Source organism: Mobula birostris, chromosome 14 (genome assembly GCF_030028105.1).
Source record: "Mobula birostris isolate sMobBir1 chromosome 14, sMobBir1.hap1, whole genome shotgun sequence".
In the NCBI taxonomy this organism is placed as follows: domain Eukaryota; kingdom Metazoa; phylum Chordata; class Chondrichthyes; order Myliobatiformes; family Myliobatidae; genus Mobula; species Mobula birostris.
Window position 1 is genome coordinate 84,412,206 of NC_092383.1, and position 26,506 is coordinate 84,438,711.

The window sequence follows — 26,506 nt, forward strand, 5'->3', positions numbered from 1 at the left end:
ATTTCAATTGCATACAGGTTAGTGCTCATCTGGAGGTGGGAAGGTGGATATGCTGTCAGCTCTTGAGTAAGGCGGAGATATGGTTAGAGAGCTGTTCAATTGGGGGATCGGTGTGGGTTCTTTTTAATTGTAGGCGTACAGGAATGAGTACAACTCTTACTGGCTCATATTTGCCTATCAAAAGGGAGTGTGAAATTGCCTCCAAAAGGACAGAGTTATTTGCGTTACATCATGGGCAGTTTTGGGCACCGAAAAGAGGTTCGATCCTATTTATTCTCTTGTCTCCTTCAAAAAAGGGTCTTGAAAATTTTGTTTTCTGCATTTAAAAAAAATACAATTTATAGTTGCACAGCACATTGTAATAAATTATAAACTCAGCCATATCTTTTACCCATTTGTTTTTTAACCCATTCCCTTTTTACTGAGTTCTACAGCTTTTGTAACAGGCATTTTATGAGGAGGAATTGCTTTGGCTAGAGGGTAGTGAATCTGTGGAATTTATTGACACAGATGGCTGTGGGGGCCAAGTCACTGAGTATATGTTAAGTGGAGGTTGATAGGTTCTTGATTAGTAAAGGCATCACAGATTACTGAGAGAAGGCAGGAAAATGGGGTCAAAAGGGAAAATAATTCAGCCATGGTGGAATGGCAGAGCAGACAGTATGGGCAGAATACCTCAATACTGCTCCGATGGTCTTATGGTCTTGAATAGATGCTACTATGTAGGTTATGGGTTTTATGAACTTGAGCAGTTGCCTGATGCACTTTCACAGTGACTTCAGCAGGGCAGATTTGATGGACCGAATGGCCTAATTCGGCTAGAGTGAGTGATGATGGGACAGCAAGGAGTCTGCTCTCTGTTGCTAGGAGCTTAGAGCTGGTAAAGCACCAAGCCTCCTTGCTACAGAGGTATTAAATCTTGTGTTTGCCTTTCTCTCCTGTTCTATTGATACAAGGATAATACAATATTTGGCTAATCATTCCAAAGGTTCCTATCAATTATTCTACCACAGACCAAACACCATGGAGTCACTATGATAAAACTGAACTGAATCTGTACATAAGAGGAGCTGGAGGGCATGTCAGAGGTCAGGGAGTATAGCTGTGAAAAACTTCCTCTGAGTGACTGATGTACCAGAGTTTCAGGTAGCCGGAACAGAAGGGACCTATGCAGATTGATTGCTGCCTTATTGATAAACATTCCCTGCTGATATCAGCATCAGCTGATTTCATTCCAGCAAAGTAGTAGGTTGTTTTCTTTTTTGCTGAGACTTACTCGTACTCTTTTCTTCCACTGAGAATCAGAATCAAGTTTAATATCACCGGCATTTGTTGTGAAGTTTGTGAAGTTTGTTAACTTTGCAGCAGCAGTACAATGCAATACATAATAGTACAGGGGAAACAGAGTGAAGTACAGAAAGTATGTATATTAAATAGTTAAAATGAAGAAGTCGTGCCAAAATTGAAATTAAAAAGCAGTAAGATAGTGTTAGAGTTCAATGTCCATTCAGAAATCTGACGGCAGAAGGGAAGATGCTCTTCCTGAATCAATGAGCGTGTGCCTTCAGGCTTCTGTACCTCCTACCTGATGGTAGCAAAGAGAAGAGGGCATGACCTTGGTGATGGGGGTTCTTAATGATGGACGCCGCCTTTTTGAGGCATCCTTCCTTGAAGATGGCCTGGATACTATGGAAGCAAGTGCCCACGATGGAGCTGACTACGTTTACAGCTCCCTGCAGCTTATTCCGATCCTGTGCAGTAGTGCTCATACCAGATGGCGATGCAGCCAGTAAGAATGCTCTCGATGGTACAACTGCAGAAATTCCTAATGAAATATAGCTACTGATTTAGAGAGGCAGAGAGTTCCAGAGCAGGGTGATGATACACAGGGAGTGGTTTCTGCTATCTAGCATGAGAGTTTTTCATCTACTTCTAGTAAATTTCAGAATCAGGATCAGGCTTATAGTGACTGGCATACGTCATGAAATTTGTTGTTTTGCTGCAGCAAACAGTGCAATTCAGACAATATACTATAAATCACAGCGTTTCTACCATTTCTAGTGTGGCATTCCCAGTGTGAAGGAGAATAGGTGTGCCCAGAGTGGTAGTAGTGGGGGGGCGGTGATAGGTCTATCCTTGGACCTGGCAAAGTGGCCATCAATTCGTTCTGATTGAGAGTGGTCAGTTTTGGGGGAAGAGTGAACCTTCTCGCCTTACTCTCGTCCAGATCTTCCCATCCTGGGGTCCATGGCATAATAAATGTTGGAAACCCCAGTTCTAGTCCATGTCCAGGTGTCTCTGGTGATGAAGTTTACCATTTAAACCTCTAAGGTTGAGGATATCTGCAAAGGATTGACAGCTCAGGGACTGGAATGTGGAGGCAGTAATAGGGTGCAACTTCTTTAAGGTAAGTTTTTTTTTTGACTTTATGATTGAAGACCCAATCATTGCTCCCCTTAGAAAAGGTGGGGTTGGGGTATATTTATTTGGAGACATTGGAGGAACTTGGGGCTCTTTCAGAAGAAGTTTTAATTTGGGACCTCAATCATTTTAACCCCATCTCTTTACAGACTTCCAAGGGATCAAAGAAGAATGCTTCCTTTGGCAAGAGGTCGAACTCGATGAAGCGGAATCCAAAAGCCAATGTCCTGAAACGCGGCTGGTTATTTAAGCAGGTATGATATACCTGGTACTGAAACAAAATGCCAATGCTCAGCATCAATACAAAGACACCAATCAAAATTAAAGTCTTAAACAGCATCTAGATACGTTTAAGGTTTTGTTAAAGAAACGTGGTAAAAATCAAATCTATGCTATTTTCTCAAGGCAAAGAGTTTTCAGGAATCTTGCAGGCAACATATAATAACAGAGAGCTTAGAAGAGTACAGCACAGTACAGGCCTTTCAGCCCACAATGCTGTGCTGACCAGTATAAGCCTATTCCATGATAAATCGAAACCTTCCCTCCAACACAGTCTATAACTGAATTTTTCTTTCATCTATGTCCTTATTTAAGACTCTTTTAAATGTCCTTAATACATCAGCCTCAGCCACCACCCCTGGCAGTGCATTCCATGCACTTACCACTCTGTGTAAAACAAAAACCTATCTCTAGCATCTCCCCTAAATTTTCCTCCAATCTGGAATTAGCTCCTAAGCGTTGTATGATCACTCATCTATGCCTCTAATCTTATACACTTCTTTCAATTTGCTTCTCATCCTCCTTCCAAAGAGAAAAGCCCAAGCTTATTTGGCCTTTCTACATCAGATATATCTAGAATATATTGCAGCCAGTGCTGACGAATAAGATGTGAGTCCAAATCTCATCATGCCAGCTGGGGACCTTAATTTCAGTTAACTCAGTATATTTGGAATTCAAATTTGGCTGCATGAAACGATTGGATAGTTTTTACAAACCTGTCCGGGCATTACTGGCCTTCTGAGGGGACATCTGCTGTCCATGTTCAGTACGACTTAACGAGGAGAGCCGATTTCATTAGTAATATGGTTGACCCCTAACTTCCGTAAAAGACCCAGCTAGAACATTCATACCAAAAACAGCCAAGCAAGGTGGGCGTATAATCATCGTGTGATTCAAGGTGGATCATCAGTGCCTTCCCGTTGTGTGCTGCACTGCTTGTGTCCCGAATGTTAATAAGAAAAGGAGAGCAGGGGTAACTGATTTGAAGTAACCATTACAAGAGTGCTAGAGAGAAGTGTTGGCCTGTTGTATAGATTAGATTAGATTAGATTATGAGGACACACAGTCCTCTTTTATTGTCATTTAGTAATGCATGCATTAAGAAATGATACAATGTTCCTCCAGTATGATATCACAGAAACACAAGACAAACCAAGACTGAAAAACTGACAAAAACCACATAATTATAATGTATGGTTACAACAGTGCAAAGCAATACCGTAATTTGATAAAGAACAGACCATGGGCACGGTAAAAAAAAAGTCTCAAAGTCTCTGGAAAGTCCTATCATCTCACGCAGACGGTAGAAGGAAGAGAAACTCTCTTCCTGCCATGAACCTCCAGTGCCACAAACTTGCTGATGCAGCACCCTGGAAGCACCCGACTACAGCCGACTCTGAGTCCGTTCGAAAACTTCGAGCCTCCGACATCGAGCACCGAGCACCATCTCTGCCGTGCACTTCGACCCCAGCCCCGGCCACCAAGCAATAGGCAAAGCCGAGGATTTGGGGCCTTCCCCTCCGGAGGTTCTCGATCGCACAGTAGCAGCGGCAGCGAAGCGGGCACTTCAGAAGTTTCAATGGTGAGAGTGCACTTGGAGTACTGTGTACAGTTTGATTCACCCTGTTGTAGAAGAGATGTGGTTCAACTGGAAAGAGTTGGAAAGATATATAAGGATAGTGGTAGGACCAGAAGGACAAAGTTATAGAGAGAGTTTGGCCAGGCCACGCCTTTATTCCTTGGAATGTAGGAGAATGACGGACAACCTTGTAGCAGTGTTTAAAATTATGAGAGGCATAGTTAGGTCTTTTCACCATGTTAGGAGAGTCTAAGACTAGGGGGCTTAGGTGTAGGGTGAGGGGGAATGGTTTAAAAGGGACTCAAGGGGCAGCTTTTTCACAAAGACAGTGGTGAATATATGGAGTGAGCTGCCAGAAATAGTTGAGGCAGGTGCAATAGTATCATTTAAGAAGGGCTTGGACGGATACGGGACAAGTACAGGGAACTGGGTGGGCATCGTGCTCAGCATGGCCTAGCTGGGCCAAAGGGCCTGTATCCACGCTGTGTCCACACAGTCAAGAGAGCAATTCAGAAAATGTCTTTAGGCCCAACTGTTGCAGCTCACTCTTCCCTGGAAAACAAATTAGTCTACACAAAGAGTGTATATTCGTAGTCTTTGCTGCTGTAGCAAAGTTCGTGTTATGCATTCAGAGGTGCTCTTCTATACACCACTGTTGTAATGTGTGGTTACTTGAATTGTTGTCGGCTTCCTGTCAGCTTGAACCAGTCTGGCCATTCACCTTTGACCTCTGTCATTAACAAAACGTTTTTGCCCAGAGATCTGCCAATCAGTAGGTGGTTTCTGTTTTTCGCACTATTCCCTATAAACTCTTGAGACTGTTGTGCGTGATTTGGTTCCTCCGTTCTGAGCCGCTTCTAGATATCCCTGGGTACTTCATAAGACTAGAAGACATCGGAGCAGAATTGGATTATTCGGTCCATCATGTCTGCTCCTCCATTCAATCATGGCTGATGATTCCCCCTCTCAACCCCATTCTTTAGCCTTCTGCCCATACTCTTTGATGCCCTTACTAATCAAGGGCCTATCAGCCTCTGCTTTAAATATATCCAATGACTTGGCCACCACAGCTGTCTGTGTCCACAGATTCACCACTCTATGGCTGAAGAAGTTCCCCCTTATCTGTGTTCTAGTTTGAGGCTGGGCCCCCTGGTTCTAGACTTTCTCACAACTGGAAACATCCTCTGCACGTCCATTCTATAATGGCCTTTCAATATTCAATAGGTTTCAGTGAGGTCTCCCTCGTTCTTCTGAAATCCAGCAAGCACAGGCCCAGTGCCATCAAACGCTCCTCACACATTAACCCTTTCATTCCCAGGGTCACTAGTGATGATTATTCAGTAGTGCAGCCACCTCGTTGCTCCATCCACCCAGTTTTGATCCTGTCAGTGTGGAGTTTGGACAGATCTCCTGGTGACCCTGTGGGCTGTCACTGGGTTTTCTAATTTCCTCCCCCCATCCCAGCTGTGTGCAGGTTCATTGTTTGCTGTAGGTTGTAAAGGTGAAGGGTGGAATCTAGGGTGAGCTGGGGAAATTGATGGGAATGTGGAGAAATAGGATTGCTCTGTGAGGCAGCACAAAGTTGGTGAGCCAAGTGTCCACTTACCATGCCGTAGGGAAATATGCAAATCGATGGACTTGGTGCTGAGCGTAAAGGAATTATATCCAAGGCACTCCAAGGTATTACTGTGTGAGGCAGATTCTATTAGTAACTGGGACATAAATTTGTCTGTTCATCAGAATGTTAAGGTGGGCCTTGATATCAGTGTCTATGATTATCTCACACATACCATTCTGTGTGTCAGTGAATGGAGTGCATGGTTCCGCTTCTCTCTTAGTTCCCATCCTCCTCCGTTTTCAATGCTGTCCTCCTGCTGAGTAGACAATAGCCGACTGTGCAGTTTATTGGTTATCCAGCAGTGGAAGGGTCACTTAAAATCTTATCCTGCTGCCCAATCAGCAGAGCTGAAGTGCCTCTAAATTATGGCTTGGCTGGTGTTTATTCACTGGAGTGTCAACTAGGCGAAGAGTTTTATTAAACTGTACCTTTGTATGTGCTCCAGCCAACGCAGAGGCCGTTGAGTAGAGTGGGTAGGAGGCACTTGTTCCCTTGGCAGAGACATCAGTAATCAGCAATGTAGTGTTAAAAGGATTCGGAATTCAGATTCAGAATATCAGAACAACGTACAGTGAAATGCATTATTAGCATTAACGTCCAATACACCCAGGAATGTGCTGGGGGCAGCCCGCAAGCACCGCCACACATTCCGGGGCCAATGTAGCATGTCCACCATGTTCAGCAGAACAACACGAGCGGCAGCAACAGCAAAAACAGCAGAACAAGGCAGCAGCAGCAAAACGAGCCCCTCTCTCATCCTCCCATCAGTCCAACACGCGCACTCACACATGAATGTGCGTACACGCTCGCGCACGCATGCTCACATACACGCGCACAGGTGTGCTCATGCACACGTGCGCGTATGTAAAATCCTTTGTGTGAATACTGTTTTTCTTTAAAGTTGTCTCAACAGGAGTCAGGTCAAATTAAAATATTATTGTAATAGAATTACAGTACAAATTGTGTCCAAGACTGACATCTGTCACCCATTAAAGCCCAGACTTCAGGTTAATGAAAATGCGGTTCATGCCTCGGTACAACAGCGGCCCTTTCATGGTTGATTGTTAAAAAAAAAACCATAAGCTCTGTGCTGGTCTTTAGATCCTGCAGCCATTAATCTTTCACTTGGAGCAGCATGGTCAGGGAATGTCGCATGAAATATTTTCGCGCTCTGGGTGTTTGGGAGGTCTGAAAACCGCAGCCGGAAAGGATATTAGCAGTAGAAGACCTCATCATATTTAGAAAGGACTTAGATATCCAGTCTGTGAGCCAGGAGCTGGGAAGTCAGATCAAGTAGTTTTTGTTCAGAATAGATATGATGAGTGAATAAACTGCTTTTATTTTTCACAATTACCATACCAAGCTGTGGTGCATCCACACAGAACGTTATAGAGTCATAGAGAAGTACAGCACAGGAACAGATTCTGTGTTACAGATTTCTGTGATTCCAATCCACTGTTAACCCCAGAGACATGGCCAGAACCAAGGAGGTCCAGAACTGTGTTCTTTATTAAAAATAATAAATGAAAGGGAAAGGCATGGAGCTTAAGTTTCATTTTTAATGAAAAAATTAAATCTTCAGTGTTTCTGCTGAAATGAAATAACAGGGAAAGATCTTTGTAGTTTCAAACTTAGGCTGTATTTAAATCTTTGAACAGATATGATGAAGAGGCCTATTTATTGTCTAATATGTGCTCTTAGGGTCTGTTATATTTATACCAAACATTGAAGGTTCCCAAACTTTCCTACTCTGGAGAATACTTCCCTTCTTTCCTGAGAGGATCCCACCAAATGGGAGCGTGGGAAATATTTTACCAATTCTGCCACTTTTTTTAAAAAGTATGTTTTAGTGAACAGGACCTTTTCATATATTGAAAGGCTTCCAACAAATTCTAAGCCAGAGTAACCAAGTGTCAAGTTATTGAGGCTGGTTTACCAAAACAAGCGCAAGTTCATTGAGGACAAGGTGATTCCAGGGCAGATGGGGGAGAAGTATTGGGCCACCATTGCTCACCTGTACATGAAAGTGGGGAGAGTGTATTAAATATAGTTTATTAACCATTGGATTAGCATCCCACTAGGAACTGTAGCTTGTGGCAAGCTGTTTTCTGTATGTTGCTACCAATGTTTTGAGTTGGGCCACGTTTATTCCCATGTGCACAAGTATGGATGGTGAGGTACAGTCAAATGAGAAGTTTGCTTGCGGGAGCATCACAGGCACACAGGTACAGAGAGCGCTCAGAATGTAAATTAAGCAGACATTTGATCTAAGTTCATACCACACGGGGAAAAAAACTGTACAAGAGCAAGACACTGGGGGGGAAAAATCACTTGCAATCAAAACCAAGTCCATGGAAATGTCAGAATTGATTTATAATGTTCTGTTGCGCAGGCAGGGTTAAGGACGTGCATGTTGGTTCAAGAACCAGATGTTTGCAGGAAAGTAGTTGTTGCCGAACCTGGTGGTGTGGCTCTGTACCTCCTGCCTGCTGGTAGCAGGGGGAAGAGGGAAGGTATGGTATCAGGATGGTATGCATCCTCGATGGTGCATGCCGACTTTTTGAGGCAACTTGTCCCAAGGATACTGTCAGTGTTGGGGGGTGGGGTTGTGCTGCAGATGGGCAGAGCTGTGTCCACTATTCTCTGCACCTTCTTCTGTTCCTGTGCATTGGAATTACCATATCAGGCACGATGCAACCAGTCAGGATGCAGTACTTTCACAGTTGATCTGTAGAAGTTGGACTATTTGGTGACATATCTGATCTTAAGCTTTTAAGAAGAAAGAGGCACTGTGTGCCTTCTTCATGATGGTACTTATGTGCTGAACCCAGGCCAGGGCACCCAAGATGTTAATATCCAGGGATCTGAAGCTGCTTACTCTCTCCACCACCGACCCACCAGTGAGGACTGGTGTGGAGTCTCATTGTAAAACTGGGCAACACCTGGTCTGTGGTGAGAGTAATCTGTCGGCTCTGTTCATTAAAATGTTCCTTGTTTAATTTGAATGATTCACCATTTTTCAGCATCTGTGAAGATTCTGGGGTGCACAGGACTGCTCATAGCCCTGACCAGTCATCTGCAGGCTCAAGGAGTGCCAAGTGGGAATGTTCAACAGGATTGCCTGCTTGAGTCTAGGTGTTCCTCAGGAGGGAGTGTGTGTGTGTGTGTGTGTGTGTGTGTGTGTGTGTGTGTGTGTGTGTGTGTGTGTGTGTGTTGGTATTCCGATTCCAGTGGGGAAACTCAAATGACAGGAGTGATTTTTTTTTTTGTAAAGGAAGTGTTAAACCAGTGAGAACTTGATCAAGTGAATCCTTAGTGATCTCAGTCATGCCACCACTCGCCTCCCTCCTGGTCTGGGTGTGCTATCCCAATGTCAAGAAGTTCAGTAACCTGATGTGGCATCATTCTCCCTTACTATCTGGCACCAAGCAGTCAGCTTAGGCAATGGCTTTGCCGCTCTCTGTATTTCTCATTCTGACAAGTTCATCCTACCAATTCCCGGCTTCCACAACATTAAAGTTGAAGACTTTTCATTGGAGCTTAGTGCTCCTAGTATTTTCTGTATTGCAGTCAGATTTTCAGCAACGCTTTGTTTTTGGAAGCATTGATCTTTTATGGTCATTGTAATACATGTTGGAGTGTTAAATTGGTGAATTATATATTGGGATGTGGAGTGATATACTGGTGTACAGAATGCAATATTGATTTACAGACTAGCATAGACTCAGTTAGCAAATGCCCTCCCCCATGCTATAACAGTTCTATGCTTCTAATTAAAGCCCCACCCACAAGCACCCTGATGGCCTTCTGACAGCTTCTACAGTCAGCAGACTGCTTCCAAGTTCTTGGTGATCAGAGCCAATTTGAAAGTATTGCAGAGTATGGAGTAATTTACAGGGACAAGTATTCATATAAAAAGTAGAATATCAATTAACTGACAGAAAATATTTAAAACTTTATTAATTACATTATAAGCCACTTTTCTTCATTAGAAAGGTAAGTTAAACTTGGTGAATTTATTTACCTTTATAGGAAATCACTACGTGTACAGCAGTGGCTGGAGTGAGGTTGAGGGGTCAGGAGTGTAGTGCATCCTGATGTTACAGTGAGTTGGAGATGGAGTGAAATGTCAGAAGTGCCTGCACTTGTTCTGTTCTTCTGCATTGTTTTGCATAATTGTGGGAATCTGAAATGTGTTGAAATGAGGACTGGTTTAAGCCAGCTGTTTATCTACAGACTCGCTCATTGGCCATTCCTGGGATCTGGCCCAATGTCTCACAGCCCTTGGGTGTGTCCACAGCCCAAGGGAAGCATTGACTGGTGGCAGAATTTATTGCAAATTGCTGACCGAACAAGTACAAGGATTTGACACTCTGATTGTGTTTGGCAGGCCAGCTCGGGAGTAAAGTCATGGAACAAACGGTGGTTCGTGTTGGCGGATCGCTGCCTCTTCTACTACCGAGGTAATGCTCCTCTTCTGTAACTGTGCTGTCACTCTGCTACAGCCCAGCACACTTTGTGAACTCTGCCTTTGCACCTAGTAATGAGAGTCAGAAAGAAAAGGGGTGGTCAACGGGAACTTTGCTGGGATTGTCAGATTTTTGTTTTGTTTCAGGTTCTGTGGGATAAAATACATATAACCTGTAATTAATTATTTAAATGAATGCTAATTATTAAGATATTAAATAGACAATACTGACCTTCTGAAAGAAGTTAACTGGAGAGGTTTAATAGTATTTTGAATGGAAAAGTATGCAGAAGGGGTTAGATTGTCACCTATGTTGTCTACCGTTAGTTATAATACCCGAGATGATTCTGGATGCTTCAATTTTAACTTTACTTTCTCCCACCTTTAGATAGAGCCATGGAGTTAACTGATGGGTGCCTGAACAGTCAGGCACAAGGAGGGAAGGAGTACTTTAGCTGTTCTTCTCCTGCCATCTAGTATTGTACAGTGAGAGCTTGTTTTTATATGGAATCTATAGGGTTGCAAAGTGACTGTAAGTCCTGAAGGATAGTAGTTGAGTTGTTGAACCCTAGCCTTGTGACCTTGAGCTAAAGCTTTAGTTAGAAAAGTAGAAGTGGGAAATAGTGAGAGCTGAGGACGTTTAGTGAAGGAAGATAAAGAGCCTGACCTCTGCATCTGGAGGTGTGGGCAACAGTCGTGGAATAATGAAAAAAAAAGGGGTTTGCGTACTTCTCGATCGACCAGTAATCAGGTCAAGTGTGATGGGTGCAAGGAGTTGCATGTCAGAATTGCTGTTTTCTTAGAATCAGATTTACTGTCAGACTTTTATGTCGTGAGATTTGTTGCTTTGTGGCAGCAGTGCAGTACAATACATAAAATATACTATAAATTACAATAAAAATATATTTAAAAAATTAAATAAGTGCAAAAAGAGAGCAAAAACAGTGAGGTAGTGTTCATGGGTTCAATGTCCATTCAGAAATCTGATGGTGGAGGGGAAGAAGATGCTCCTAAGGTATTAAGTGTATGTCTCTGGGCTCCTCTCTGATGGTAGTACTGAGAAGAGGGCATGTCCTGGGTTGTAGGGGTCTTTAATGATGGGTGCTGCCGTTTTGAGGTATCGTCTTTTGAAGATGTCCTCTTCTGCCCTTCAACTCGGACCAAGAGTGTGAAAGAGACCGCAGAGTCATATCAGTAACTGTCTTCCTTTTCTCCGCATCCAGATGAGAAAGAGGAAGCAGTCCTGGCAAGCATTCCTTTGTTTAGCTTCCGAATAAGCGCTGTTCAACCTGCCGATAACATCACCCGCAAGCACGCCTTCAAGGTGACGTGATGGACTCTCTAAACTTTCTGGCAATAGTCCTTATTTTACTGTTAGTGCATGCTGATCATTTGTGTGATAGTGCTAGTAGATATTCAATAGCGTATACCTTGGTGGCCTCGTGAATTCAAGGATTGTCCGTTACTTCCTGGCTATCCACACGTGAGCATCAGCTGTCTTGTATGAAGTTCAAGGCTAGAGGTTTCATTACAGGAGTTCTGCTGGCCACGGCCTTATCCACACACTCCCTCCTCCCATGTCAGCTGGCAAGTGTGCAGACTCCTTTCTGACAGACAGGACAATTTATACAATTCCTTTACCTTTTGGCTAATAAACAGAAGTGTTCAAAGATAAGTGGCTTGAAAAGAAAGCACAGTTATTTAATTGTGCTTGTGATTGTTCTCCTGGGTTTTGGTCTTGGCACTGAACTGGATGTTAATCTTCAATCCCCAGAGGCTCTCAGGGAGTTGGCAAATCTGTGCTGTGAATACACGGCAATAAATACATTTGTGGTTCTGTGCCTGTCTAGACTCCTATTACTGCAGAAAGGGTCCCTTTCATGTTTGAATACTAAACACCAAACCACTGGTGTGAAAACGCGAGAGACTGTGGCAGCTGGGATCTGAAGCAACAAGCAACCTGCTGGGAGATCTCAGCCGATCAAACAGCATCTGTGGGGGAGGAAAGTCTAGATCTTTGGGTTCAGACCCTGCATCAGGATGGAGAAACAAGACAGCTAGCATAAAGGGGAGAGGAGGACAGGTGAGAGATTGGCCAATGTGCATTGAGGAGTGGAGTAGGGAAGGGGAGAGGTGGATTTGGAAGACGAGGCTGGTCGATGACAGATGGAGACAGAAAAGAAAAGTTATTTTCCTGTTCATATGTGAATATCTTTAGGTTAAGGAGGGAATGGTCCATGTTTAGGGACATCTCTGGGCTCATTAAACCGCTAAATAAGAGTCCAGGATCTCATGAGATTTACAGGGTTTAACCACACTTCCTACTTAGGAAATTAACACACCGATTTGCTCTTTCAGTTGAAATGCTCAAGTGAAATGGGCACTCTTGTCTTCATTCTGTTCAAAATTCCCTTTTCTGTCCACAAAATATTTTATTTTTGTCACCTTTCCATGGCATATTGCACAATTAACTGTAGTGTGGTAAAGCGACGAAGATGAGAGTGTTCCAGGGTACCAGCAATAACATCTCCTCTTTCAAGAGTCGATAGTTGGGGTTTAGATAACTCCCTTGGACTGAGAGTTTCCAGGTTAAGACAATAAGACAATTCAGCTCATTGAGTCTGCTCTGCTACTTGACCATGACTGATTTCTTTTTCCCCTCAACCCCATTCTCCTGCTTTGTCCCCATAACCTTTGATGCCCTTACTAATCAAGAACCTATCAACCTATCAATACCTATTTACTTGCCCTCCACACCCATCTATGGCAATGAATTCCAAAGATTCACCACCTTCTGGCTAAAGAAATTCCTCCTCACCTTTGTTCTAAAGGGTGATGAATCTGTGGAATTTATTACCACAAATGTCTGTGGAAGCCAAGTTATCGATATATTTAAAGCAGAGGTTGATAGTTTCTTGATTAGTAAGGATGTCAAAGGTTATGGCGAGAAGACAGGAGAATGCAGTTGAGAGGGAAACTGACTCAGCCATGACTGAACGGCGGAGCAGATTCGATGGGCCAATTGACCTAATTCTGCTCCTATGTCTTATGGTTTTATAGATATCCTGTTATTCTGAGGCTGTGTTAAGGGGAAGATGGGTGAATGAACTATGGAGAAGTAGACAGGTATACTGTATGTGCAGGTGGAACAAACCTTCTGTAATGCATGGCCTCCAGAAGAGAGAACTTTCCATTCCGTAGCCAGGTGTTTACAAAGTCCCCTTGAACCCTGCCATAAAATCCATCAGTTGATCAATTTCCCACTTAGAATGTACGTGATTCAGTAGCACAGTGACTATCCTACATACTCGAGCTTTTCATCCAGGTGGCTTGTTATGTGCTTACAAACTTGACATGATTCATCCAGCTATTTGGTTTAGTGTTTGTTGGAGCTAGATTTGTACACTTTGCCTGTTTCAATGTGAAGTGCCTTTGCTTCCAAGATACTTCACTTACTAACACATCACTTTGGGGATAGAAATGCAAGTGTCCTCCTCTAAAGCTATTTGTAGGATTCTAATTAGTCACAATTAAGATGACCATTTATGGTAGTCACCATTCCAGTTGAGAAATGGGTCCATTAGCTGTAACCATATTCACATAAGGGTGTGAGGCCTCCAGAGCAGGTTTCAGATTTGATTTGCACAGAAATGAGTCTTTACTTAAGTCATCAAGGCATTGCTTTGGCCAACTGGGCCAAAGTGAGTGTTATTGCCTTTAGTTGCTGGGTTTGGAAAGTGCCATGGGGTCCTAGAGCACTGCTGCCCAGTAACAGGCCCTTCAGCCCATCTAGACACGGTCAACCTGTTCTTCTGTCTTGTCTCATCCACCTACACAGGGATAATATCCTTCTAAACTCTTCCCATCCATGTCTTGAATGCTACAATCAAACCTTTATCTGCCACCTCCACTGGCCGCTTATTCCACACTTGCACCACCTTCTGAGTGAACAAGATCCCCTCAAATCCCTCCTGAAATATTTCATCTTTTATGTAGAAACTATGACCCCTAGTTCTGATTTCACCCAACCTTGGTGGAAAAAGCCTGCTTGCGTTTACCCTGCCTATACCCCTCATAATTTTGTATACTTCTATCAAATTCCCCTAATTCTACTATGCTCTAGGGAACAAAAATGTAGTCTATTCAACCTTATCTCATGTCCTGAAGTCCCAACGAAATCCTTGTAAATTTTCCCTGCAGTCTTTCTAGTTTATTGATATCTTTCCTGTAGGTAGGTGATCAAAGTGTTGAGTGGTTGGATGAGAATAGTTTGGCAGCTCTGTGGGCTTGGGGTGTTCTGCATGGTGAACTTGGCACTATCCCACATAAACAATCTTCAGTTCTGCAGCCAAGTGTTTACAAAATCAGTATTGCAGAGTCTCCTTGAACCCTGTCAAAACTTCCCTCTATTGACCAAATTCCCGTTTACAATTTACCTGATTCAGCAGCACAGTGACTATGTTACAGTACACGTCCCCAGAAGTCTGGACTATTGATCCATAGAATTCAATTCCCACCACAGAAGTGAAGAAAATGAAATTCAATTAATTAAATAAAATTTCTGGAACTATTTAACACACAAAATGCTGGATGAACCTAGCAGGTCAGGCAGCATCTACGTGAATGAATAAACAGTTGGTGTTTCCAGCCAAGACCCTTCATCAGGACTGGAAAGGAAGAGAGAAGAAACCAGGATAAAAAGGTGTGGAAGGGGAAGGAGTACAACTAGCTCTTGATAGGTGAGGCCAGGCGAGGGGGCAAGTTGGGTAGGTGTGGGAGGGGAGATGAAATGGAAAGCTGGAATGTGATAGGTGGAAAAGGTGAAGGTCTTAAGAAGAAGGAATGTGATTGGAGAGTGAACCATGGAGAAATGGAAGGAGAAGGGGTACTGGAGGAAGGTGATAGGCAGATGACAGGAGCCAAAATGGGAATAGAAAAGGGCGAAAAGGGGAAGGGGGGAGAAGTTACCAGAAGTTGGAGAAATCGATGCTCATTCTGGCTAGTTGGAGGCTACACTGATGGAATATGAGGTGTTATTCCTCCAACCTGAGAGTGGCCTCATTGTGGCAGTGGAAGAAGCCATGGATGAGATGAGCGAGGAACTATTTCATTTGCTGTAATAGTCTTGGAGGTGTCTGAGCACTCTGATGCAAACAGATCGTCATTTAAAAAAAAAGCTAACTAATGTCTACCAGAGAAGCAAGTCTGGCTCCCTTGCTTAATCCAGTCTTAGTGAGACTGCAAACCCACACTGTGAAGTGGTTGACTGTTAACTGCACCTCGGGCACTAAATTCAGGAGATGGACAATTATGTTAAGTTTGCTGCCATGTAAACAATTGTGGCAAGGTGCAAGCAGAATTTAAAAATTTCATGCAGTAGCATCATGGGCATGTAGGTATCGACAGATTAAATTACGTTAGAGAGTGAAGGAGGGGGGGTAAAAATCCTGGTGTAAAGAAACACAGTCAGAACACAAGTCCATGGTGGTGCAACAGGTGGTCTGTGGTGCTCTGTTGCTGAGGTAGGATTAGGGTTCTGAAGGTCAGTTCAAGAACCCAGTAGATGTAGGAAAAAAGGTTTTTCCTGAAACCTGGTGGAGTGGCAGGAAGAAGAAGGTGTGGCCTAGACAGTGGAATCCTTGCTGACACATGCTGCCTTCTTGTGGAAGCACCTCTTGTAGACATTGGGGAGGGCTGTGCTGGTGAGGGACCGGGCTGTTGCCACTACTCTCACGTCCTCTGAACGATAAATGTAAGCTGTTACTTTCAGTGTTAGAAGATAATGTCACTGGCGTTGCTGATCCTTCCCTAGGAACTGAAAATTAATCTTCAGGTTGTGCTAAGATGATCAGAGAGCTGAGTAAAATTTCCTTTCTCTTTGAACACTTCTATTTATTGAAGATGACAATGCAGCAGAAAGACTGCTTTAATAATAATCAAAGTTAATCCATGTGTTATAGATCTTTCTGATTAGGCATGTTGAGGGTGAACCAATGTGATGACTGCGTGGTGGTTCAAAAGTGCAGGTTTGGTCATGCCAAGAGATCATGTGATGAAATATCCAGGAATGCAACCAAGCAGAGCTGAGAATCTAAGATTTCCAATGTGATTGTGGGAGATATGATCCTTCTCTGCAAAGACCACGTATCTCAGAGATCACTACTTGACTGTTAAGTTTAGTGTTGTTTCTCAATCTATTGTCCATGTCTTATTTGTCATCTGTTTCAATGTCTTAAGTTGGTTTTTGTCTCTTTGTTTCCTTCATCAATCACAAAGTGGCGCCACATCTGAACATATCTAATTTCCTTAACTTTGCACTGAAAATTCAAAATATAGGGGAAGGTGGGCAATTCAATCTCCTCCTCCCTTTGAAAACTAGGTTTCCAGCAGGTCAGCTGATGAACCAGTGACCTTCACGTGCACCAATCATACAAGCACACCTTTGAGTTTTTTCTCCGGAAACAGCAGCCATTTTGCGATATTGAACCACATCACCTTGCTTTTTACAACACGGCCTAATTAATAGATGCCAGTTCCTGATCAATACAATCCCGCTTGCTGCGTTGCTTTTGCTTTTCATAATTTTTCAGGCTTGTCTGAAAGCTTGGCGGCTGATTACTTGTGACAATTTGTTTATTTATCAGGTAGGCCCTTGTGGCCCTTCAAGCCGCACCACCCAGGAATCTCCCAAATTAATGCTATGCTAATCATGAGATAGTTCCCAGTGACCAATTAACCTACCAATTGGTACATCTTTCGACTGTGGGAGGAAATCGGAGCATCTGGAGAAAATCCATGCAGTCACGGTGAGAACGTACAAACTCCTTACAGACAGCAGTGAGAATTGAACCCGGGTTGCCCGTACTGTAAGGTGTTGTGCTGACCACTATGTTAGTGTTGGACTCTCCCCAGCATTTCCCCTCACAGGGGGTCTTTGGCTTATTTTAAACACTTGTCCCTGTATTTTCTTTAAAAAGAAAATATGCCCTGAGAAACTCCCTGTTAAAACATGGAGGTTTAGCATGCCATTTATTTGTCAATATATGGGAGAGATCTAGATCTCCAGAAATACTTAACATACAATCATTAGTCTATCTGTGTGGCCACTGATCAGGGAAATGGAATGCACTCCAGACCTTTGCACTTTGAGTCACTGTAGATATAGAGCAAGGAATGTTGTGAAATAAAGTGGGCCGTAGAGATTTGAAACAAAAAATAGGCAATGTGAACTGATGTCAAAACACCAATCAAATCTCGTAACTATAAATGACTCTCTCAGTTTATTTATCTTAACCCTGCAATCCGGTAATTCACACCATGTGTGTGCAAATGTATTGGAATCCATTGGTTTGGATTGCAGGCTGTAATTGGCTCCTGGGCATTCATTAACCTACATATTAAGACCTTGGATTAGATTCCAGTCTTTAACCTGTTCTTTGTTATCTATTATTCTATATGAAACACTCTGATCTTCTTGACTAGATTCTAAATTACAGTGCAAATGCATTCTTCTTTAAGTGACTTAGTGTTGATAAAACATTCTGTGGATTACACATGAGCTTGCCAAAGTTATTGTCCCTGCACAGGAACCCTGGAGTAATGCCCTCCTCTGGTTTCTTACCTCACATCTCAACCCTTCCACCCTTGAGGGATAGGCAGACATGGGTCTGCATCTGCAAGAGAGGGGAAAAAGAGTAAGGCATTTCTTCAGAGCCGCCTTTTTCTCAGTGATGTGGAGAAGAAAAGGGTTTCCATGTATTTTTTTTAGACTTGTGAGTCTGTAAACTTCTGTCAAGAGTGTAATTTTGAAACCTATTCAAAAGTATCTCCCATCTGCCTAAAAATATATCTTGGGGGTTGGGTTATAAAACAGTACTGCCTAGTAAAGGCCCTTTGGCTCACGATGTTGTGCTGACCCTATCACCTGATCCAAGATCAATCTGATCCTTCCCTCCCACATAGCGCTCCATCTTTTCTTTCATTCCTGTGCCTATCGAAGAGTCTCTTAAATGTCCCTAATGCCACCACTCCAGACAGCATGTTTCATGCATCCACCATTGTCTGTGTAAAAGAAAAAAAAAGCAACCCTGCCTCTGACATCCCTCACTATATTTTCCTCCCGACACCTTGAAGCTCTATCCCATGTATTAGCCATTTCCATCCCAGGGAAAAGGTCTCTGGCTGTCCACTTGATCTATGCCTCTTATCATCTTGTACACCTCTTTCAAATCACCTCTCATCATTCCTACTCTCTGAAGTGAAAAGTCCTAGCTCGCTCAACCTATCCTCATAAGCCTTCCAGATAGCGTCTTGGTAAATCTTCTCTGCACCCTCTCTAAAGCTTCTGCATCGATCCTATTATGCCAAGGTACAATTGGTCACTATCCATTGAGTGTAGGAATATATTCACGAGGCTGAGTTGCCTACTTCTGTTCCTGTGTCCACTTGCCCACGTACATCCATGATGCAAATACACAGAGGCTGTCATGGAAGGGCAGAGATCTTATCATTTCCCCAGTTTTTCTTCAAACTAATTTTTCAATTTAGCTCAGTCCTTTGATATATCGAAGCCCAATATGCTGTGATTTAAAGTTAAGCATTTTCACCTACACTTGCCTGTCTACTGTCAATAGAAGTAGTTGAACAAAACATGGACTATAGAGATAGACACTAACACACTAATCCTGGGTGACAATGATATGCTGTCTGTCTATTGTGTGTATGTGTCTGTCTGTAGCTATGTGTTTGTGTGGTGTTTGTGTCAGAGGTGTTTTGTTTTCCTTGTTTGTGAGGAGACTGTCTGTGTACTGTGTGGCAAAGTTGTTTTGCAAGAATGTGGCCACAATCTCATTGCATGGAGGAGATCTGCAACATGGTCTCCTGAACTGTGGTGAAGATGGAATTGGCCTCACAAGTGAAGTGAAGGGATCTAAACCAAAATGTTAAATGTCCGGAATCTGCGCAGTAGAAATACAAACACTTCCATATCTGGGAGAGGTCAAGGGTGAAGACTCTTCCTTTCATAGATCCAGACATCGAGCTTCCATCTGAACTCCTTCTTGCAAAAGCTCACAGTCTCATTCCCTCTTTGAGAGGTAAAACCTAATTTTCAATCGTGAAGAAATTACTGTCTTGGGGAATCTGAACCATAACCTGAAGAATTAAAATGAGTTGTGATATAACCCAAGGGTTAACTGTGAGTCACTGAAACAGGTTCTTTGGCCCATCTAGTCTGTTCTGAATCATTATTCTGCCTAGTCTAATTGACCTGCACCTAGACCATAAGCTTCCAGACCCCTACTGTCCATGTGTATCCAGATTTCACTGAAGTGCCAATTCAGTCTCTCAAACAACGTGCTCATTCTCTGTAGCCCCCTTAAAACCAGTGACTAGGTGGGCTCTCAGAGGTGAGAGTGGATGATAGGTGAGAAGTAATGGTTCTCCTAACCTGATAATTCATAGTTTTATATTTGAGTCGGACAGAAGTAGCAAGATTGGAGCAATTGGGTTCACACCTGCGTGCTTTTGGCCAACTTAAGGCTCCTGGATGCTTCTCCTGTGACACCTCGACAATCATTCAGGGATTTGGTATCTTCCAGTAGTTGGAATAGGCTTAGTCCAAGCATGGATTTAATATGAACCTAGTGCACTGTCTGCAATTAATCGACCCCCAACCATTTGTTTCTAAAGACAACATCAAAAGATTTCTTAGCACCCAACTGAACCAGGCCCGTATCATAGATGTGACTGTAGAAAAGCTCTCCAGTGGCTGGAAACCCTGTTTGTGTTCTGGAAGGTGTGTCTGGTCTTTGAGTGCAAGATGACTGTGTGCTTCGAAGGCTTAACAAAGATCTTGCCCAGTCTTCCTTCTCATCTTATTTTTCTCACCCATTTTACCTTCGGTTCTCATTTTCTCCCACAAACCCCTTCCTTCTCGAATCTTTTCTCCTCCACCTTCAAACCATCTTGTTCCTTCCTCCTCTCCTTCTCCTTCCCAAATACTCTCCAATCCTGTTTCTCCCCAACCTCGACTCATTTCTCTTACGCTGTCTCATATCCTGCTTTCCCCTACTCTCCCCTCAAATCCTCTAACTTCAGCCTCACCAGTTCCATCCCCTCACCACCGATGCCCCACCCTCCACTTTTTATTTGGACTTTCTCCAAGCCATTGGTTATGAGAGGAAGACACCTTTCTGGTGCAGTGTGTTTGATGTGTGACGTCAGGTGTTCAGAACCATACAGAAGAATTCACTTGGGCATGTCTTTCTTGAAGCAGACGATTGTTTCATGGGATTCAAGAGAGAATGGGTAATTCATAACAGTGGCATTGTATTATCAATCCCCAATAACTCACGGCACCAACTGTGTGCCAAGTGCATTTTATTTCTGAAATAAATACCCACAGACTTTGAACCAATCACTCATGCTTCTGGCTGTCTTTAGAATATTTTATAGGGTTTGCATTCATTTTATTTAACATCACCTCTCCACCCCAGCAAACACTCACTCATCTTGGCTTTACATGAATCACCTGTAATACAGAATCCCAAACAAAACCTGACAGGCTTGTCAACACTCAAGGACTTTAAAATTAATCTGCAGCACAATGCAGCAGGTCATAGCCAAATTCTAATCCATTAACCCAAATCCTCAGTTTGGTCGTAGAATGAATGAGGATAAATCGCAGTTTGAAGTGGTTGGAGATGAGATGTCATGTGACGAAGCCTCCAGGAAAATGCCCAATCAGAGCCAATAGCCCTGGTTTCCTAGCAACCAGCCTTCAGAGATGAAAGCTCTCAGCCTGGTATCAGCTGGTGTTGGGGAGCATGGTGGTAAAAGGGAGAAAATAACCTTTATAAGAAAAATAGCTCATTATTTTTGCAAAACATGCTATATATTAATTAAATTGTGCCCTGAGTACTAAAAAGCTTGGGGATTAAAAAAAAAAGAAACATTGCTCCAGTCTTGTCTAGCCTGTCAGTGTAGTAATTCTTGACGCTAAGCTTTGGTGGTTGACCTGATGTTTTATCTTTTCCCCTTCCGGATGAGGACCCCCTGCACCAGAAGCGTCTGCATTGATGCTGTCTTGAATTTCTACAAGAGTTCAGCTAGGTACAGTTTACTGTTCTTTCAATAAACTGGGGTGAAAACAAATAGACATACCTCTCAAGTCATGACAAAACACAGACGCCATCCTCCAAAACCAGCAGAAGGTTGTCGTGCACAGCATTCCAGAACCGAAACAGAAATTGCTGGTGATACTCGGCAAATCCAGCAGCATCTGAGGAGAGAGAGAAGCAATGTTAATGTTGCAGAGTCTACAACTGTAGAGCAGGGGTACTCAATCTTTTTTATGCCATGGACCAATATCGTTAAGCAAGGTGTCCATGGACCTCATGTTGGGAACCACTGTAGTAAATGCTTAATGTCCTGCTGATACGTTTTCAGTAAAATTCAGGCCAAAGGGAACCCTGTGTCCTTCACAATCTTCTGAATTAACTATTAGGCACCCAAGTTCATTGGAATGTTTCTGAATCCAATTGCCAGCCACCACTTGTTCCAACACTATTTTAGAGCCTCCAGACCAGGGGTTCCCAACTTTTTTTATACCATGGACCCTTACCAGTAACCAAGGGGTCCATGGACTCCAGCTTGGGAACCCTTGCTCTAGCCCATAGGACTGATACTTGAATAAAACAATCTTCATAAGAGTCACTGATGTTATACTCCTATTGGCTTTTGTTGCAGTGCTGGATAACTGTTTGGTGATCCAACTCCAGCCTGTTCTGTTTAGACCTCAACTGTAACAGATTTATATCGCACCCTTAACAAAGAAAAAAAGTCCCAACAATCTTCATGGAGTGTTACTAAAGAGCATTTGACTTGAGCTCCATAAAGCAATTCAAGCAGATGACTTGGACATAGAAAATTCCTGAGCCTGTAGGCCTTGACAGTTGAAGGGTTGGCATCTAATAGTGGGAGGGGCAAATTCGGGAATGAAAGCAGAAAATGCACAGGATATTGAACAGATCAAGTAGCATCATTGGAGAGGCACCAAATTAATTCTGCTGGTGTGTGGCACCTCATCAGAACTGCTTTAGCATAAGCTCCTCAGTATCCCCTGTATATTTATTTCCAGTTTCCAGTGTGAACAGGTTTTTGTTCACTTTTGAATTAAATTCAGGGACACTTCAGTTAGAAGTGGATGAGAAGGAATAACTTAGAATGAAGCGGAGCTGGAGGGAATTAGGGAGGAGAAGGAATGAGGCCAGCAATTGAACTGCAAGAGAGAGAGCAAGGTGCTGCTTAACCCGCTACCAAAGTGGGTCAGCGAGTGAGGGCTGCCATTTCACACAAGGGTCGATAGTGAGCATGTGCCCAGGGGTAGCTGCACACAAACCGCTGGAAGAACTCAGTGGGTTAGGTATAAAGGGAAATAGCCAGTTCTCATTTTGAGTCGAGTCCCTTCATCTGGCTGAAAGGTAGCGGGGAGACGGCCAGTAAATAAAGATGGATGGAAGGGGTGGATCAAGAGCTTGCTGGTGATAGGTGAGTTGTTTTTATTTACTTATATATTTACTTGGAGGTATAGCGTGGAACAAGACCTTTGGCCCTTCGAGCTGTGCTAACCCTTGGTTTAACCCTAGCCTAAACCCTAGCCTAATCATGGATCACTTTACAATGACCAATTGACTTACTAACTGCTATGTCTTTGAACTGTGGGAGGAAACCAGAGCACCCGGAGAAAACGATGCACTCAACGGGGAGTGCGTGCAAACTCCTTATAGAGGATGCTGGGATTGAACTCTGAACACCAACACCCCAAGTTGCGATAGCGTCATGCTAACCACTACGCTATCATGCTTGGGTGATTGGCAGATGGGGTTGGGGGGAGTGGGGCAAGAAGCTGGGAAGTGACAGGTAGAAGTGACAAATGCCCAAAGATGGTAGAGTCAGATGGGAAAGGAAGGTGGAGCAGGGAATAAAGAGAGGGAGGTGGGGAGGGCCGAGTGGAAACAATGGGAGAAGCCTATGGATGATTGGCAGATGGAAAGGGAGTAGTAGGTGGGTGATGAAATGATAGAGAAGAAAGAGTCTGGGTAATGGGCAGATAGCGAGGGAGGAGGTTGTTAGTGATGGGCAGATGGAGAGGGAGGAGTCTGCAGGTGATGGATGGATGCAGAGGGAGGAGGCTGTGAGTCTGTGGGTGATGGACAGATGGAGTGGGAGGAGTCTGGGTGATGGGCAGATGGAGAGGGAGGAACCTGTTGGTGATGGGCGTTGGAGAGGAAGGAGGTTGTTAGAGATGGGCAGATGAAGAGGGAGGAGTCTCTGGGTGATGGGCAGGTGCAGAGGGAGGAAGTTGTTAGTGATGCACAGATGGAGAGGGAGGAATCTGTAGGTGATGAGCAGATGGAGAGGGGGGAGTCTGTGAGTGATGGGCATTGGAGAGGAAGGATGTTGTTAGAAATGGGCAGTGGAGAGGGAGGAATCTGTGGTGAGAGGCAGATGGCGAGGATGGATAGTGAGCCCAGGGGTAGGCTGGGCTAGTCACAGCTCAGAGGAATCTGGTCAACCCCAACTCTAGTGTCTCAGTCCTAATCAGGTTTGTCTGCTGAAAAATCAGCAGCCAATTCCTTCAGCCATCAGCATCAAAACTTTTGGAATATCTTCCTTAAATCTCTCGACATCCGTTCCTTTGACTGACCAAGTTCTTTGTGACTTGTGTATCTCACTTATGCAACCTGGTGTCTGATCTTCTTTGTTACTTCCATGTGTTTAATAATGTTAAGGGTGCTGTATAAATTCAAGTTTCAGTTGTTGTACAGTGGTGGTCTTGAGTATGCGATGCTTCCAATGATCAAGTTCAATATGGTATCTGGGCTCCTTTATACCCACAGCAGCTTGCTGCTGCAGAAATATTTTGCTTGGAGATGCTCGACGTCTGTCTCTTTCCCAAGTTCGGCCTCAGAGGAGGCAACATTGCAAGGCCTGTGGCCTGGAAACACTTGACCAAAAGTTCTTAATGGGTAATATGGCACAAACTCACAGGTCTTGGAACCTGTATAAATTCTGGCTCCTTGTCCAAACCTTGCCTGATTTTATGAAGAAAAAGCCTGGAAAATAAGTTCCCTGATTTCACAAACTACCCAAGACATGTTCTTGAAGAATATAAATGTCTAAAGCTGCCCTTCAGTTAATGGATGCATTTCAAAGCTGCATTTAATTTACGTTTCAAACCAGCTGGCCTCATGCTTCAAGAAATGAGAGACGTCCTGCATTTCTTAACGTCTTGCATCCATTCATTTCATGGTTTGATGCATTTTCATAGTTGCATATTTTTTTCAACATTTAATTAATTTCATATATATATTTTAGAAATGGCACTGCTATTGTCTGATGTCGTGGAGAGGTCGCAGTGTAGAATTAAAAATTATGAATGTAAGAAATGTCTCTGGACTGAGCAACCTGGAATTCTGCTGCTGCTCATTATCCAGCGATTCCTGCTAGGATTGTTCAGGGATATGGTGCCTCCTGTGGTCAAACAGCTCCCCACTGCCCAAAATTAGTTATTCCAGCTGGATTCTGGAGAATAGATTTCTGAAATCACTGCGGCTTGCTGGTGTCCGGCAATCAGCAAAAGGGGAGAAATTGGAAAGAAGAAATAATATCCGTATTAAAGAGACTGACTTTGACTATGTGTCAGTATACAAAAAGAACCTCCCTTTGCAGATAGTGAGGGAGAAGTGCTTGGTAAAAATAGCTTCTTGTTCCCCTCTGAGGCACTGAGGTAAGAGATCAGCGAACTTGCCAGAATTATGTGCATGGCTTGACCTTAACTGTAGTTCCAGAGGTGACACTTAACAACAACTGGAATGACTGGTAACACACACAACTCTCACAAAACGCTGGAGGAACTCGGCAGGCCAGACAGCATCTATGGAAAAGAGTACAGTTGACTTTTCAGGCCGAAACCCTTCAGCAGGGTGCTGCCTGGCCTGCTGAGTTCCTCCAGCATTTTGTGTGTGTTGCTCGGAGTTCCAGCATATACAGATTTTCTCTTGTCTGTGATTGGCATCACTGGTAGGTTTCTTAATGACATGCTGAAGGTGTCCTGATCCTTTTTAACATCAGGAGCCGGCTGATCTGAAGGAGGAAACCAAAGGTGACACCTCCTTGAGGGGTTACTGGAACAAGATGTTGGCCAAAGCCAGCACAGGTTGGGTCTGTGACTACAAGTGTAAGGTCACTATTGTGAGTCATAGTTAGACCACATGGTTGTTTGGCTATTGGAAGTGGGCCCCAAGTTTGCCAAGCTCTTTCCTTTTGCCGGATCTAAGGTGGCAGTGAGGATACCAGTAAGGATGCCAGTGTGTGAACCACACGATTCTGGAGTTGATGCCATTATCCATCTGTGGGCAGCACAGCCCAAGAATGCATACTGAAGTGGTGCCTTGTCTCCTTGCTGTGATTCTTTCCTGTTTTAACTTTATTTTTGGAGCAGCCTTATGATCTGACCATGTCATGACACTTCTCCTCTCTCTCTCTCGCTCTCTCCTACAGCTGACTATAAACAGGCAGGTGAAAAATATTCACAGTAATGACCGTTGCATTAATTATCAGGCTGAGCACACAGGTATTCGGACGTACTACTTGAGTGCGGAGAATAAGGCAGAGATGGAAGACTGGATCAACGCAATGAACGAAGCAGCAAGCATACAGACTGTGCCCTTGACCAGGTGATGTATACCTCAGAGCCACAAACAATGAAATAGCCGTCCGGTGGTGTAGTGACATCTGCACTGGACTATGAGGCAAGCGATCCTGGGTTCGAATCTGCCTGGCTCCTTGCACACGTTCCATCCGTGCTGGGTTGAGCATCGAGCTAGCAACTCGGCCTTGTAAAAAAAAAAAACAGGCAAGAAGTAAAGAAACGGGCAAGATATCCGCCCAATGCACCACAAGACGCAGAGAGGAACAATAACAAGCAATGAACCCCTGACTGGGTCCACTCACTTATATCATTGTTGAAAAATATGCACTGTCTTACTTTTTTCTGTTTATTCAGGCGCAGTTTCACAATAGATAAATTAACCACGAGCAACACGTAAACTGCTGGTGGAATTCACCAGTTCAGGCA

The 26,506-nt window shown here is 43.6% G+C and overlaps 1 protein-coding gene across 10 annotated transcripts in view; it reads left to right on the plus strand.

The window, feature by feature from the left end:
- Positions 1–26,506, plus strand: part of plekha6 (pleckstrin homology domain containing, family A member 6) — a 348,944-nt gene that overhangs the window by 258,528 nt on the left and 63,910 nt on the right. For all 10 annotated transcript variants that reach the window (XM_072278778.1, XM_072278779.1, XM_072278782.1 and 7 more), the window contains 4 exons: positions 2,571–2,675; positions 10,288–10,360; positions 11,589–11,689; positions 25,990–26,105. In XM_072278778.1, coding sequence (XP_072134879.1) covers positions 2,571–2,675; positions 10,288–10,360; positions 11,589–11,689; positions 25,990–26,105 — 395 coding nt within the window. The remainder of the gene's footprint in view (positions 1–2,570; positions 2,676–10,287; positions 10,361–11,588; positions 11,690–25,989; positions 26,106–26,506) is intronic.